Raw genomic sequence first — 17,633 nt, 5'->3', positions numbered from 1 at the left:
GGAGCCACTCAGGGTGTTTTCAGACAGACACGGTTCTGGCTCTGGTTCTGTTCTGGAGTCTCAGAACTTTGGTGCTTTCTGGCGATCCGACCCACGTTAGCACACGTTTAAGCAGAACCAAAATGGAAGGATATGATGGATATGTATCACTTCGTCCAGCTCCACTTTTGCCCAAGTCTTTCCTGCTGTCCTGGTAGTTCTTCTTCAGTTTCTTGAGTTAACTAATTATTTGGTCTGGTGTTCAGGTGAACTCAGCCTTCGCCGTCTCTTCTGCAAGTTCAGCCTATAATGCATTCTTACTTGGACTACTCTCCGGCTTCAACTGGAATTCTGTCAAGGCCCAGATCACAACCAAACATTTTATCTCCCCAGCAGACCACTTTTTCTCCATTTTCTGCTCGTCTTCACAACTAGAAAGTGACATACCCACTAATGATATCACAGTTGCCAGTTGGGTCTAGCTGAGAACTTTTCAGGTTCAGAACCAACTTTTTTCTTGCTTTGAACACGCTGGCTGGTTCAAAATTTGGTTCGGGAACTGGAACCGGCACAGAGCCCTGCCGGTCTGAAAGGCCTATCACAGGTGCCACAGGTGCTGCAGTTGCAGTACCTAGATTTAATTTTGGATGCAGTAGGGGCATTTGATCTGATCTTAAAGGAGTCCCCAGAGTTGCTGAGCACTTGTTGCCTGCTTTGCCTTCACTTTGTGGTACAACTGATCCCAAACCATCTCATTAGATTTGGGTCTGGCCAATTCATCTGATGCAGCCCCCATCACTCTATTTCTTCATCAAATAGCCCTTACATAGTTTGGAGGTGTGTTTGGAGTCATTGTCCTGTTGAAAAACAAATGATGATCCCACCAAGCGGAAACCAGGTGGGATGGCACGTCCCTACAGAATGCTTCCATGCTGGTTAAGTGTCTCACAAAGACATGGCAGGTGGAACCAAAAACCTCTAATTTGGACACATCAGACCAAAGTACAGATTTACTGGTCTAATGACCATTTCTTGTTTTTTTGTTTTTTCAGCCCAAGCGATTCTCTTCTTTTTCTTGTTCTTCCTCAGTAGTGGCTTCTTTGCAGCAATTTGAATGCCTGATTCACGCAGTCTCCTCTGAACAGTTGATGTTGTGCAGTAATACAGCATCATGGATGCCAGCTGCTGTAAAACACCAAAGAAGAAGAAGAATTAAAATGATTTAAAAATCTCATAAACCAGTATTTTATTCACAATAGAACATAAACAACATCAGACGTTGAAACACAGATGTTTTACCATTTTATGAAAAATGTTACGTTTTAATTTGATGCAGCAGCACATCTCAAAAAAGTTGGGATGGGGCAACAAAAGGCTTAAAAAGTAAGTGGTACTAATGAAAAACAGCTGGAGGAGCATTTTGCAACCCACTGGGTTAACTGGCAACAGGTCAGTGACATGTCTGGGTATAAAAGGAGCATTTTGGAGAGGCAGAGTCTATTAGACGTAAAGATGAGCAGAGGTTCACCAATCTGCAAAAAAAATTCACCTTTGGAACAATTTCAGAAAATTGTTCCTCAGTGTAAAATCCTCAGGACCTTAAGTGGCCCTGCAATAAAAATGTACAGGAAATCCCTGCATGGACTCAAGAACACGCCCAGAAATCACTGTCTGTCAACACAATTTGCTGTGACATCCACAAACGCCTCCCTACCTCTCTGTTCAGTTTGCAGCCCTTCACTTCCTCTGCTCTCAGAGAGGCTTTGCAAAATATAGGTTGCAGGAAAACAACAAAGGAATATAGAAATGATCCAGTTTTCTTAAAACTCTGTGCACCAGTAATTGGGGAGCATGTTACATGTTTGTTTAATCTTTCCATTTCTAGTGGGGTTTTCCTGCAGATGCACATGTACTCCCATTGCACTAGGGTGGGGAGAAAACCGATCTCAATAACAGCCGGCCCGTCTCCAAACTGTCCTGTCAAGCTAAAATCTTAGAATCATTAGTCAACAATCAAGGCAAGCCATTCCTCTAGTAATCACATGTTAAGTCCACAGCAATCAGGTTTCAGAGAAAATCACAATACAATCACTGCAGTCACATCTGCCACAAAGGAGATCATTTCTTATCTTGACTAAAAGAAATGCTGTACCGCACTTTGTGGACTTAACAAAAGCATTTGACATCACTAACCATACCTGCTCCTTATGAGGTTAAGGGAGATTGGCTTTATTTTTTCCTGCAAATGGTTCCAGGACTACCTTTCACAGAAAGATCAATGTGTGGTTCTAGGTAATAGTCAGTCTGGGTCCTGTCTTATCTACAATACATATAACCAATATCACATCTTCTATAACTACTGTAACACCCACCTTTATGCTGATGACAGTTTTCTATTGTTTTGCCAACACGGCACACTCAGCTATTCAAACTCTTCAGTGAACTTTTGATCAATTACAACATCTACAACTGGTTCTCAATCCTTGCAAGACCAAATACTATTCTTCAGAGCCACAGACATCAATGATAATCAGCTCTCTGACAGGACACAACAGTGAAAGAGTCTCTGAGAATAAATATCTTGGCATCTGGTTAGCTCAAAAACTCTTTCACATTTCACATTGACACTCTGACCAGAAAATTAAGACAAGAAATAGGAAACGTGTCAATGAAGCTGTCTTTCTTATCTGTTTTACATTAAGGTGATGTTGTTTATAGCAGCGCCTCTGCCTCCACTCTTACCCCCCTCGATTCAATTTATCACTCAGCCATCAGATTCATTGACTGCTATAATATATAACGTCTCTGTTACTTCAGTCTTATAATCACTTAACATGATGTAGAGATACATGAAGTTCCACAGGGAAACCATTTACTTGGAAGAACTGCTTTAAGCTGCTCTGCTGCGTTCACATGGAACACCTAACAACAAACATTTAAACTGAAAGCACTTGTTCCTATTGGTCAGTTTAAAACTATGATAATAAACTATTCTGCTTTTGAATGTACCTGTTTTTAATTGAAAAGAAGAAGCCATATGTGGACATGATCCAGAAACACCATCCTCTCTGGGCCTACACTTATTTAAGATGCAATGAGGCAAAAAGGAAAACTTCCTCTCTTCTTCTTTTTGGAAATCATCAGCGCAGACTTAAAAGGAGAGGGTCTATCCAGCTTGTTATCAGTGCACAGACTAAAAGCCTGCATCTTTGATGGTATGGGGTTGCATTAGTGCCTACTGTGTGGGCGGCCTACACACCTGTCAATGCTGACAAGTATTTAGAGGTTTTAGGGCAAAGATCTCTTTCAGGGAAGGCCTTGCATATTTCAGCCATAATGCTAAACCACATCCATCACAACAGCATGGCTTCACAGTAAAAGAGTCCAGGTGCTGAAATGGCCTGGCTGCAGTCCAGACCTTTCACCAAAAGAAAACATTTGGAGCATCATAAAATGATCTGGCAAAGAAGACCTAGAGCTTTTTAGCTGCTGGAATCCTGTCCAAGAATGGGAAAACATTCCTCTCTCAAAACATCCTGTCCCTACCTTTTTGAGATATGGTACTGCCTTCAAATTCAAAATGAGCTCAAATTTTTCCATGAAATGGTAAAAAGTCTCAGTTTCAACATCTGATGTTTTTATGTTCTATTGTGAATAAAATCTGGGTTTATTAAATTTTGCAAATCATTGCATTCTGTTTTCATTGCCATTTTACAGCGCCCCAACTTTTTAAAATTAGGGTTGTATAACTATTGAAATTTCAGCTGGTTACTGTTTAAACAAATAACCGTTCAACACCAACTAAAGGCCAAAAGTGCAGCCAGACAAAATTAGCAAGTAGCTAGTGAACATGATGTAGCACAGGGGTCACCAGCTAAAGTTCTACATGGTCCAGTTTGAGAAAATTCCCTCAAGCAAAGGTCCAGAAGATCACATCATATGATTTGTGTTTCAGTCCAGTTCATAACAAACATTGAATGACAACACCGAACTGAAGGATACATGAAGTTCTAATAAAGTGAAATAAATAAAAATAAATAACATAGTGAAATGAATGATATCATTGCTGAGGGTTTGTAATTAAAAACTAAATAAACACAGAAAGCTCTTAAAAAGAAGGCCTGATTTACATAAAAGGGCCACATTTTAGAAAAGTGAAAAGAAGTTTCCTGTCTTGTTTTCCCAGTTACTTTTTTAGATGTAATTTTTTAATATTTATTGTTATAATAATTTCATAAAAAAGAATCCAACAAAAAAACTGAAAAGCCCTCTCTCATGACTCCTCTTTAGTGAGAGGAATGATCCAAACTCATCCCTTTACGTTTTGAATCTGAGCTGAAACTGGGCCTGTAAGCCCCTTAAAAGCAAAACCACTCTTAAGAGAACAGTTTTTGGTCAGTAAATATGTGTTAGGATTCTGGTGGATCAGCCTAAAGCAGTCTCTTAAATCAGATTTCCTTACCCTACAAGGAGGATTGAAGGCTGGTGCTGACATTAGCCACACTCTCAAATAAACAGTCCAGATTTGTGACCTGACGAATGATTACTGTTAGACAGGTTGACTTAAAGCTATTATAATAGATGTGATATCCGATACTGGGATCTCAGCTGTCTCATCTGATGAAGGCAAAAGTAGCTCAAGAAGAGTTGGTACGGACTAAACCACATCATTAATCAGTCTGACAGAAGCATAACTCTAGATAAATGCTAATGCTGCTGTATATTTTGAATTACTTAACTATTGCTAGGGACTTTAGCCAATGCTTGTGGTCTGACTCAGCAGTTGGCTGTGAAAAAAGTACAAAAACTCCAGACTGTCTTTAGTCATTTACAATTCAGCCACCAGAGAACAGAACCTGTGGTGGTTTCATAGTCTCTGTCAAACTCTCAACACCTTCCTTTGTAAATGCCCTGTGTGACAAATAAAAAAGCCAACAGAAATGTTGGATATATGAAGATGTACAGAAGTAAGAGTTCTCCTTTATGCATATCCAGCAGGATATGCATAGGATAGCAGGATATCAGCAATGATTGCAGCTGTATTATAAAATCTGTTCTTTTGATTTTGTTGACATTCAGACATGTAACGGGGCAAAAAATACCATTTTGCACACTAACCAGTCTTTGTTGCACTGAAATCCTGTTCCTGGTGAGTTTAGACTGTCAGCCCAGGAGGAGAGGAGGGACTCAGTCACCCACTCCTGACCTTACAGCTTGACCTGGGGCCTTGAAGTAACTTAACCATCCTCAGAGTATCAGTGGAGACAGAGAAATATTGGGAAAGTTGGCAATTTCCATAACAATTTCGAAGGACATTTGATTCTTATTGTTGACGATTATTAGTCCTCATAAGCTGGTGAACTCAAATGTCCTGATGTAAATTTAGTCCTAAAGAAAGAGACAAACATCCTCCATGGATAGTTCAGTGCTGTCTTCTTGTCGATGGTTCTTCCCACAGCTGATCTGTATTAGCCAATGAGATTGTGCCCTGGTCAAAGTATTGTCCAATGTAAGCGGTTAACAGTACTCTGATGACAAATGATTTCATAGATTTAGCTTTCACATACTGTACATATTATATAGACCTTTCCATCTACTTCTTTTTCATATTTTCAAACGTTTACTGCTTACATGTATCGTTGAATGCCCCATATTTGAAATAGAAGATGCAAAAGCTTAACAGGTGTAGCCACAATACCCATATTAACAGATTATATGTGTTGATTTTTGTGCAAATCAGAGAGAGAGCTGCATTTAGTTGGTTTGAGTATGATCCTCCTTCACTTAATGTTTGTTTTTCATGGTATAAGATAGGCAAAAATAAGCCAGTGGGCTTCAGCCTATTCCTTCTTTGGTTGCTGTCTGATAAATTATTATGTATAGAATAATTTTATTTTTGTTTTTAAACCGAAATAAAGCATTTATTCATTCATTCATTCGTTCTTTCAAAATCAGCGCTTAAAAGAGATGTATGTTTACAGTCATCCTGCACTGCATTTGCATGATCATATTTATTTTTTCAGTTTTGTTTGCCTCTTTAGATCCTTTTTTACACACCAGCTGTTTTCTATGGTTTCTATGTGTCATATGTGAGTGTAGGTTTTGACAGTCTAGGTTGAAAGTCAGGAGCAGTCAAAAGAAAACTGGAAGCAGAAATGCACACATTTCTTCTAAACTCCTAAAGAAAAAGAAACTTTTTCAGTCCTGCTGCAGTGGGAGTAAATCCACTCAGGTGGTTTTCTTTGTTCGCCTGCAGGAGCCTCGGGCAAAAACTTCCATTGTCACACTGTCTCCTATAAAAAAGTTGCTGATTGAATTTCTTTTGGCGGTGTATTGTGCAGAAAAAGGAAAAGATCACAGCCTTTTAATCTGTTGAGAAACTTCAATGGGTACATCTTCATCAGAGGTGCAGCGCTGTTATAAATCACGCTGTTCTTGCTCGCTTTAGGGGATGAAAATGTGACAGAGGCCGTCTGCTGCTGCAACCCACTGATAGGAAAGGACGTGTGCATCTTGGTGTGTGTGCCTGCAGTAATACTTGGTATGAAAAAACTCAGATTTCAGATATCTGATGTGAAATATAACCTCAGTATGATTATTTGGAATGATAACTGAGTATCCATTACATTAAAGTCCCCTTATTCAACACTGAGGACCAATCTGTGCTCTTTGTCTGCTGGAGGAGAAATCTTTCAACATGCTCTGCACAGACAAACAATGATGAGCTTGATTGTCTAACAGCTGTGCTGATTGATTAATCACTGCGTCTGAGAGGTAGCAAACATCAGGGACAAGTAACTTCACTTTCTGACTGCAGTACAAATTTGGATTTTTCCTGACACAACAATGAGAATAATTTCATGAAGTGTTAAAAAAAGCCACAGGCTGCTGTGAGCTCTGACATAAATTTTGCACTTCTCTGGTTTCTGTCAGTGGTGACAAAAGTTACCTTTGTGGGAAATTACTTAATTTGACATTTTACTGATGGCAGGACAAAGAAACACCTAAAATGTTAAATAATTATTCTGTACAGAAATAATGTGAACAGCAGTATCTTAAAAAATAAGATTTGTTAAAAAGCAGAAAAAAAAGAGTTAGGAACTCTGATGAAGTCTGAGTGACATAAGCCATTTGGTTATTGGAGTTAAGGTGGCCGTCATAAATCTGTACGATTGTTGTATGAAAGGCCACAGTGTTTTGAACCTCAGGTCAAATTTCAGTTTCACTTTCAATTTCATAAAACATCTATAAGTTTAAGCTTCAAAATCATGAAAATGAGGCAGTAAAATCTGCCTTTTTAGGATGGTGTGGGCGTATTGAGTGAGCTGAAGCCACGCCCACTCAGAGAAATACGATCCTCTTAAATTTAAAAAATGCTTCAGTCTGAATGGAGGAAAGCACACATGCCATTGGCCAGATCTCAGCTGCCTGGATCTATGCCAAAGAAGAGACAAAGTCTGCTTTCTGGCTCAAATCTCTCTGTTATGATGCTTTAAAAGATCTAAAATCGACTCTGGCTAATATAGATTTGGCAAATTTACCTCACAATAAAGAAAAAAATCATTTAACTGACTGTTTACATTCAATAAAGGCAGTGACATCAGCTAACAACAGACTGTACTGAGATGAACTGCTCTGTGATTTTATGTGGTACCATTAGGGGGGCGGGGTCATTCCCCAGTGTGGGCTGGTGACATCACCAGTCTATATATTTGTCCCGCCCACATTAAACCAAGCCAATATTAAAGCATAGTTTGGAAAATATATTTTCTCCTATTTTTTCACAATGTAGTCTTTTTCAATTTTTACGTTACTTTCTGACTAAACAACCTAAAAACTTTTACATTTTTTATATTCTTTTCCTGGAAAAAAGTTAAACTAAGAACACTTCTTTTGGATGTATCTATAAAATAGAAAGATATCATTATAAACAATTACCAAATAAAATAAATGAAGCAAAATATAAAAAATATATATCATAAAATATGTTACATTGTATCATATTATATAAAATATGTTAATTCCCAATACAAAATTTTTGGCTGGTTGCCGAGGTCAGCCCTGCACATGGGTCCAGATTGTCCTTGACTGAGTGACGATACTTTCAGAGCCATACATACAGAGTTGCGCTATGGGCGGAGTTTCGTTGTACTCAAAGCCGTCACTAATGGCTGCTTCAACTGCAGTGATGACCTCAGATGCAGATTTAGCATTGTGTTGGTTTTACTAGAACTAGACCACGTTTCTGTGTGAAATAAAGAATTAAAACAACACTAAATGCTTTTTATGATGTGAAAGATGTTTTGGCTTCTCTGTTGACCTGCTTCGGCATGAGTATGTGACAGTTATGGAGGAAAGGGTTAGTTGTGTGACTGGTTGTATTCAGTGGCTGCTAGTGGAGTGATTAGCTCGGATGTAGCCTCAGCGGCAGCTTTGTCATAAATGGACAAAGTGTCTTTATTAAAACAAGGAGAGTGAGGAGCACTGAAGGCCCTGGCTTCAAGTTTACACACAGAGAAACTCCGCCATTGACAATCTAAGGCAGCAGTAGCTTGTCTGCAGTAGCACTTGTGCACGTCATTTGTCACTCTGATTGGCCCATCATGAATGTGACAGACAGAACGTTCCTCCAATCACCTTCAGAGAAATTTTTGAAAAGTCCTGTCCTTCCCAAACGCTTTCTATGGGAGCTTTCCCAGATGAATGTAAAATAAATCCATGCAATGCTCTATCCATGGCGCTGTGGATACCTTGTATGGGCAAGTAGGCGGAGCTCCTTCTCTCCCCTGTCGGGCATTACAACTTACATCCCAGATAGTTGCGGTCAGCCATTTACTAGGTTTTAACCTAGTCTTGTTCAACAATAAGCCCACTGTTTTAAGTCAGCGGTCCTCAATCTCTTGTCAGACACTCACAGGAAAATCTCTACAAATTAATTTAACTTTTATTGGGGAAAAGTTAAAAATGCTATTAGAAACAGTTTAAAACTAGGAGTCAGCCTAAGAGGGGATAGAAAATTAGGAACAAGTCAGTCTAGTGTCTTTAAAGCTGTTTAAAAACATGTAAAAAATAGGTGTCAGTGATTTACTCAGATGTAACGGTGCCAGCATGCTGACTCTTGCAGACAACTTGAGCTACACTGATTTCACACCTGACATGTATCATTATCCAATCACCTGACTAACATACTCCTGAGTTAGAAGTCTATCTAACCTTCAAAATTTCCAGTTTCTACCTCTGATCTGCTTTTGCCAGCTGTGCCTGGAATCCGTACTGTGCTCTTGTCTTTAATTGAATAAAATGTGATTCTTGGTTGTAATGTCTTCAATCCCTCTAGATTTTCCATCATCCATCTCTATCAGTTGTTGATTAAATAGGAAGCATTGGAATAGAAATAATTTACACAATTTCCAATCTGGCACACAGTGATACAAAAATTTCATTTTGTTCAGCATTTTTTTCTTCCTGCTGTAAGAATTCAGTCAGAGAAAAATGGCTGCAAATTTGCCTAACACAAAATAACTGCACCACCATTTAACTCGGCTAAGTTGAATGCATTTTTCATAACCTTCTCATATTGCTTCATTTACAGAGGCAGCTGGCTCCAATACACTGCTTCTTATACAATTTCCCAACAGTTTTCGCTAAATGCCTCTGTTTACAGCGAGGATTTGCTTTTGGTACATTTCCCTCTGCTCTCCTTGCAGAGAGAATCACTGAAGGCTGTTTTAAATGTCAGCGTTTGTCTGCGTGTCGAAAGGATGTTTCACAGACACAAACTGCTGAATTTCTCTTATAAACATTGATAAAATGCAGCAGGACTGTTGATATGTTGTTTCTCTGCAGGTTTTCACTGGTCCCTGGTCTTCACCCTGACTGGATGCTCTTGTTGTTCTTCACTCACACTCACCTGACCGTCACTGTGACTTTGGGCCTGCTGCTCGTCCCGAAGGTAAAACTTCACACCTGTAGCCCTTCACCATGTCAGTTAGTTAAACAGGTTCTCTCTTGTGCCTTTAATGCACCTCTCCCACAAGTGGGCATCAGACACAGACTTTGCTGTGAGGATGCTACCCAGTTTACCTGTATTGTCTTGATGTCTCAAACAGCTAACTAATGAGGAAGCTTGACAGATGTTTCCAGAACCCGTAAAGGGCGATGTCGAGCAATGGAGGATAATTTTAACACCAGGTGTCACTGCAGTAAGTGAAGAACAGGAATCTGAAGCTACAGGTCACACTGGTTCACCAAAATTGGACAGAAGAGGATTTGAAAACATTATCTGGTCTGATGAGTCTCAGTTTCTATGAAAACATTTGAGTGGCAGGGTCAGAATTTGACATAAACAGGAAAGCCCATAAAACCAGCAACAAATACCTTTCTTTGTCATTCTGATTAGGGATGGGGTTGTTTGGTGGAAAGACAAAATAAGGAAGAATATTTACACTAGAAGTGGTCTAAGCTGAGTAGTGATTAAGTTAAAATTTTATAATTCAGTCTGCCATGTCTATTGTATATCCCTCAAATACAAATACTTCATAATCAAAATTGCATTTAGTGAAGTTTTTTTCATCAAAAACTACATTTTCCAATTTTTATTTCATATTTGAAACTAGAAAAGCACGGAGAGCGCAGACCGGGTGGATATGATTGGTTCTTTTTTCCTCAAGCCGACAGTTGAAGGTACCATATTCTGGTTTAATGTGATGCACTATACTGCTGTACTTTTAGTTTATGTTTCCTTTGCAAGAACTGATGTATGTTTCTACACCAGTTGCATCTTAAAAGGACATTACGTCACAGAGCCTGTGAGAATTGATAGCAGTATCTATAAGCGAAAATGTTACTGATTTCAGGTATTTGAAAAATACTGAAGAGGGTCCGGTTCGATCCCCATCACAAGCCCCCATATTTGCCCGAATTAAACCCAGCCAGGAAAGAGGTGAAAACTTCCCAAAGGTCTAAATCCAGAATGTAGATCTCAGTATTTTCACATTTACAGCAACCATATTCCAACATATCTAGTGTGTTAAGACACAAATTATGGATTTCACATCACAGGGTCTTTAAACATTTCTTTAGACTTTTAGTCCAAAAGCACAATACCCAAGGGCACGCTGGGAAAAGGCTGTTTTTGATACTGTAACATGCATGTCAAAGCACAAGTCACTGTAAAAATTATTTGTTCATTTCCAAAAATGTTAAAATATTCTTTTTGTGTCTCAAGTTTTTTTTTCTTCTAAAAGTCTTTTCTCTATGTTTATAACGGTTACAAGTCTCCAATGTCCACTTGATTTGAGGAAAAACATGGCCAAATCAACCTGGCTTAATAAAAAAATAGCTTTAACTGTTTTGCTACACTGTGCAGCAAAAATATCTGGATGTTTTTATCCTGTGGCTGAGTTCAGACCATCATTCTTGTATTGATGACAATACATGTTTTGATTTGCTCTACTTAAATAAATGTTTGCTTGCTAATAATTCTCAAATTCTTTCTATGCCCACATTCTGCCAGTCCGTCTGCAGAATTGAGGTTTCATACAGTCTTCTAATATGGAAAGCTAAGCTTTACAAGAAAAGTGTCATCTTTAGAAAGATTTTATTCATACTTTTTGTGTTTCTGAGTGTTTCTGAAATTTTCTGCATTTTTATGAAGGCTGTGTTAGCACAGAGAGAAATTTCCATAATGGCTACAGCTCTACTTTAGCCTGTATACGCAGCAGTCCATAAATCATTTTAAGTTCATTTGATGTTAGCGATCTGGAACGCACACTCAGAAGCAAATATTCGCTACCATTACCTTAAACTCATTCAAACTGCGTTAGTGGGTATTGTAATTTAGCTAAGCACTCCCGCGGGTGTCTTTATGCGTGATCTCTCAAGTCTGATGGAAAACAGTAAATTCTCCCGCTGTGTGAGAAATGCTGAACACCATCAGGCTTCTGTGTTCTCTCATTCTTTCTTAATTAGGCACCTCAGATGAACAAGTCAGTCGAGGACTCTGGGATAATTAAGCACAATGGGAAGAAGTTAATCTCAGCAAGCATATGCTTTTGAATCAGGGATAAATATCTGGTTTTCTTCTGTTCCCAGAGTCTATACAAGAGCAAACCTAAATAATTTGGCCATGAAATCAAGTAAAATCAACATAAAGCAGTATTTCTGTACTCTGTAAAACGTAGTCTAATTTTCCCTACTGTTTCTCCATTTAGGAATCAGGGTGAGTGGGAGATCAGTTCCTGAAAGCTGCATGAATTAGATTGTCTAATACAAGATTTGCATGGTGTCATTCACTTAAACAACGAAGAACTGTTGCAGAAACACTCCAATGAAATGAAGGAAATTATTGAAACAACAATGAATTCTACTAAATAAATAACGATAAAAATATAATTCTCTTTGAAAAAATTGATTCAGTGCTGGGCTGTAACTTTTTTCCCTGATGTAAAATCTATATCAGTAAATATTTTGCTGCAGGAGAATGTTGTTCATCTCCAGCTCACCTCAATAAACCCCTAAAGAAATATATTTATTCTGTCATACAATAAATCAGGCCAGAGAGGCTACACTTCCAATTATACATCTCCTCTCACCACCAGAATGCTCACTAATATCATTCTTCAACCTCTCTCTTCATCTCTTACAGTTCCTCTCCAAAGGGACTCAGGCCAGAGATGATATTGCGACCGAGGCCTACGAGGAAGAGCTGGACATGGGGAGATCTGGCTCCTACCTCAACAACAGCATCACCTCAGCCTGGAGTGAGCACAGCCTGGACCCTGAGGATATACGGGTTAAGTAGTATTAAGATTTATTGAAGTGTGGAGTTTGTTTTTAGGCATGTTTGCTTTTCTCCTGCTGTTCCTTTATTAAAGAACAAACAGAAGATGTCATACAGATGATGGATTTTCATTAAAGATAAATGGATCCGATTAGGATTTGAGTATACATTACACAGCCAGCTCATTCTCATTCATTAGGAGTCGGACATTTAGACATCACCAATACCAGTACAGGGGCTGCAGGCAGCACTGAAGGACCCCAGTACCATTCACATGTTGGGGTGTGTGCATAAAGCATGTGGATCCTCCTAGGACTGTTATTTATCATGTAAAATAGGACTATGGTTCGCTGCAGTTGGCCCTCAGGCCACAGTTTGGGCATCCCTAATCCATAGCTTAGGGTTAGGAAAGAATTGCCAGTGCTCTTGCCAGAGCACCTGGTCCCTAGGTTCACCAAGTGATGTCTGACTTAGAGCTGCAGCAGTGAAAAGCTAGGAGTATTGGTGTTGGACTATGTGGAAAAGTTAAGTACCAGGATGATCAATTCATTTTGGACAAGTTGTAAAGGTCCTGCCCATGCCAAGCTTTAGGTGCACTGGCATCCCCTTCCATATGTTAGTCTGGCAGTGATGCAAGCTTCTGCCTCAGTCAAATTGGGTAAAGATTAGGATAAGCATGGTTTCATCGATAGAGTAGTACGAGAAGTCATGGCAGTACATAACAGCATTAAATGTACTAATATGGATGGAGAACAGCAAAGGACCCAACACGAATCTATAATGGATTGAAACAGATGCATAAATCCCATTATTAATATTTTGCTTCCAATTGTAGGATGAGTTGAAGAAGCTGTATGCCCAGCTGGAAGTCTACAAACGTAAGAAGATGCTCGTCAACAACCCTCACCTCCAGAAGAAACGCAACTCAAAGAAAGGTCTGGGTCGCTCACTGATGAAGCGAATAACAGAGATCCCGGAGACGATGCACCTGCACCGGCAATGCAGTCGTGAGGATGGAAGCGAACACGGCAGCAACCGCAGCACATTAAGGAGAAACCCATTTGAACCGAGTCACCATGGTAACATTTCTTTCTTACAGTATATTTGACATTTTTAGTAAATTAAGAATGAAATGTTTTGAAAATCACGAAACTGTTACTGACCAACAAAAAACAACTTTTAAAATCAGAATTGTGGCTTGTCATTAAAAGGAATAGGCAGCTAATTAATGGTAAGGTCAGCATTAAACACATGTCTTAGTAAGCAATTAGTCTTCTTGCTGGCTTCTTACTGCAAGGGATGATAGCACTTCCGGAGGCTGTTTTAAGGCACAGCTGTGCTTTTACCTTTTATTTACTTGGTTTCTATTTGTATGCCAACTGTCAGCATGCTGGCACCAACTAATGAGCACCTAACATGAAATAGAGCCTGGCTGATAGGAATGGTTTTCTAAATACTTGGTCATAAACCTAATCACCTCCTAATTGTTTAGATATTTAAGTTTGGACCAAAGTGTCAAAGCAACTGACTAAAAGGCCATCCTAAAGCTGTACCCCCATTTTGTCTACGAGTGAATAAAGAATAAAAATATGAACTAATATCAGTACATCTTTCCTGTTTTGATGCCACCCAGCTGTTGTATTTCCCCTCAGGTAAACCTTGTGATGACTCCTTGAAGAATAAAGTCATGGGCTTGAAGAAGTCTCTGAGCTATGACCACGTTTGTGACCAGGATGATGAAACTGGAAGCCAAACTGGCTCAACTGCAGGGGACAAGACGACTCCTGTAGGAGGAGGTGGAGAAGGATCTCTCCTGGGTTCCCTGATTGGACGGAAACATACTAAAAAGCAGCTAGAACCAGCGACCCCACCGAGACTAGAACCAGCCGAGTCCACTGAGTCTGTTCCTCTGTTCTGGAAATCTGCCAGCGTTCACAATTTAACCCATGAGAAGAAACCCGTCCACCTGAGGACCTCCATTATGCAGAAATCTCTGAGTGTAATTGCAAGTGCCAAGGAGAAGATGCCGGGGTTGACCAACAAAACGCAAAGCGTGGAGGACGCCAGTAAGAGGGGTCTGAAGGGTCCCGGGGAGAGTATGCTGTCGGAGGTGGACGAGACACCTGAGCATTACCCAAAGATGATCATCAGCCAATCAGTGGAGTACTCCAAGACACCTATGAAGATGGGCATCATGAAACAACAGGTGCTTTTCACATGTTATCGTTCCAAATGATAATTAGGCCATGCAGTAATAGTTTATTTAGATCTGTTGGGGACCATATTGACTGTATATCTCAATCAGGAACACTCATCATATTAACCATTTCATTGCTAAAATCGATATACAGCTTTATGCTATAAAGGAGGAGGCTGGGGTGGAGGAGGTCAAGCTTTGCCAGCAGCAGCAGTGTGATGCATCATCCTTAATGCTAATAGGGATTAATGAAAAGTACGTCATATTACAATGGGCTGTTGTGTTGAGAGAAAGAGCTGTGATTGGCTGTGGGAGCTGGAAGGCGATAATTGGCACTGCTGGGTGTATGACTACAGTGTCCTGTACGCTAAAATAACTACATTTAAAGACAATTTGACATGATAGACTCTCTGTTAAGCTGCCATTTTGTTTACACTGCATGGCACTCAGGGAAATGGTATTGACTGGTTTCTTAATTTTTCTCCCTATACTCTTTCCCCACAAGATCTGTTAAAGTTTTTAATCCACACTGGTGCTTTGTACTGATTGTACTTCTTAGATTCAACATTTGGCGGTAAATTGAGACAGTAAAACCGGTAAACACACTTTGACAACAAGAATAATAACAATCTCTTGATTTTTAATCTCCTGAAGTATAAAGACAAAACAATTAGAGCTGCAAATAGCTGCACAGATCCCTCTTATTTGCTCTTTCTCAAGGTCTGATTTGTAAAGCATATTGTGCTCATCGTCCTCAAGCACTAACACTCTGATAAACTCTGATGACTTTGTGCTGTTTGCTCTTATTTGGTGTCTGAATGTAGAGATGAGCCATCAGTGTCTCCCCTCTCTGCTGCACAGACCACTGGGGTCAGATCTAAGGGTAGTCGGGGCTTACCAGGGTCTTTCTGGAATCTTAATGGCCAACCAAAAATCCTGTAAAATTATTGGTTGAATTTTTGGCAGGCATTAATGAAATGCTGCAATGTGGGCAGTCTTTTCTTTAAGAATTTTCAGCTACTAAGCACATCTTAACCATTTTAGACCAGATGCAATGTATGCATGCATGCAATGTATGCATGCTTCTACCTTGAAGACTTACGGCATGATTTACTTAAATACACTTGTTTAAGGTGAATGGCATTACAAAAAAGCCTGTTTAGCCAGTTTAGCCAATTTAGCACTTTAGTAGATATACAATCAAAATTATTCAACCCCCAATGCATATCAGGTTTATTGTGAGAAATTACAGACTTTCTGCTCTTTGCAATAAACAAATCAAACAAAAGAAATTGAAATAGCTCAGCACAACTAATGCTTCCAGTGGTTTCAACTTATGCAACTTATAATGTCTTCACCAGCCTCAAAATTATTTAACCCCTTCATGGCATGCATCTCCTGTACTTAGTAGAGCACCTTTTTGCCTCTAAGACCTGCTGCAAACGAGATGCATAACCAGACACCAGCGTTCCTGAGGAATCCCATTCCTTATCTGCATTGGCCTGTAACTTTGAACTTGCAAACTATGCTTCCAATGGTGCAAGGTCCCTTTAATAAATCATTAAGTCTGTCAACAAAAACCTTGTACATTAAAGTTTATACCTCCCAGCTGCATTTCAGAACTTTATGTTTACTTCAGTGGATGAAGACTTTCCTCAAAATGAATGAGAGTGTCATTTTTAGGACAGTCTCTATTTTCTCATGCATTAATAAAGGCTGTCTAGACAGACTTCAGTGAATGTGTGTTAAAAAATATATAGAACCTCAACAATGGGGATATTGTTTCCTTCACAAACAGTCCATCCAACTGTCTAGTTTTGCCAAATAGAGGCCTGATTACAGAAGAGTCTAATCTCCACCCAGCATTTCTCGAAACTGACATCTCTCTGAGGCATAATTATCTTTTCATGTCCTCGGTCGGATTATCCTTACATGCCTGCAATTAATGTTTAAAAGCTATGTTCTGTTAACGGTGACATTGCAGAGAGAGACACAGCTTTTACTCCTGAGTCATTTTTCAGCCACAGAACATCACAGGCTGGAGATGTTAAGATTCTGCTGTGTTGCTTGATCCTTCACAAAACTTTGAGAAGACAAGAACTCTGGCCAAAATTCAGACCTTGACTGCTGCTCACTAATCCAAAAGGACTGCTTAAATTGCTATGTTGAGACTCCTTTATGTGACTGGGCTATCGGAACATCTGGCCTTTAAGTCTCAGCTCTGCAATAAGTGATTCTGTGACCAGCTGACAGAAGCAAACAGGCTGTTAACACACTCACTGCCACCTTTACTGTCAGCAAACAGATGGCTGTTTACATCTGAGCCTATTCACGAAGCACTATAAGCATTCATTCACACTAAATGTGTGCTGTGGTCACACTCTCTTTCGCTAAGTTTTGGTCTCTTGGCACTCCTGAGGGACATTTCTGCTCTGGTTTAGTCTCAGGCTTGTTAGGTTGTGTTAGGGAGTAATGCACAGCCAGTTAATCAGCCCATTTTCATTGAAAACACCAGCTGCTGCACATGAAAACATCAATAAGAGGCTGAACTAAAACATTAAAGGAGCAGGAAAACAAACCAAAGCAACTGGGTACAAGAAGCTAAGAAGCTAAGCTCAGGAGAACTTCAGAATGGATGGTATTTATCTTTGAGATCGTCACTTCTAAAAGACAATT

General features: G+C 39.6%; 1 protein-coding gene across 1 annotated transcript in view; it reads left to right on the top strand.

Moving 5' to 3' along the window:
• LOC121520660 (probable G-protein coupled receptor 158) overlaps positions 1-17,633 on the top strand; it is a 149,543-nt gene that overhangs the window by 130,040 nt on the left and 1,870 nt on the right. The window contains exons 9-12 of the mRNA XM_041804218.1: positions 9,826-9,931; positions 12,626-12,772; positions 13,596-13,839; positions 14,413-14,966. Coding sequence (XP_041660152.1) covers positions 9,826-9,931; positions 12,626-12,772; positions 13,596-13,839; positions 14,413-14,966 — 1,051 coding nt within the window. The remainder of the gene's footprint in view (positions 1-9,825; positions 9,932-12,625; positions 12,773-13,595; positions 13,840-14,412; positions 14,967-17,633) is intronic.

Source organism: Cheilinus undulatus, linkage group 13 (assembly GCF_018320785.1).
Source record: "Cheilinus undulatus linkage group 13, ASM1832078v1, whole genome shotgun sequence".
In the NCBI taxonomy this organism is placed as follows: Eukaryota; Metazoa; Chordata; class Actinopteri; order Labriformes; family Labridae; genus Cheilinus; species Cheilinus undulatus.
This window is presented reverse-complemented; position numbering and strand designations above follow the sequence as displayed.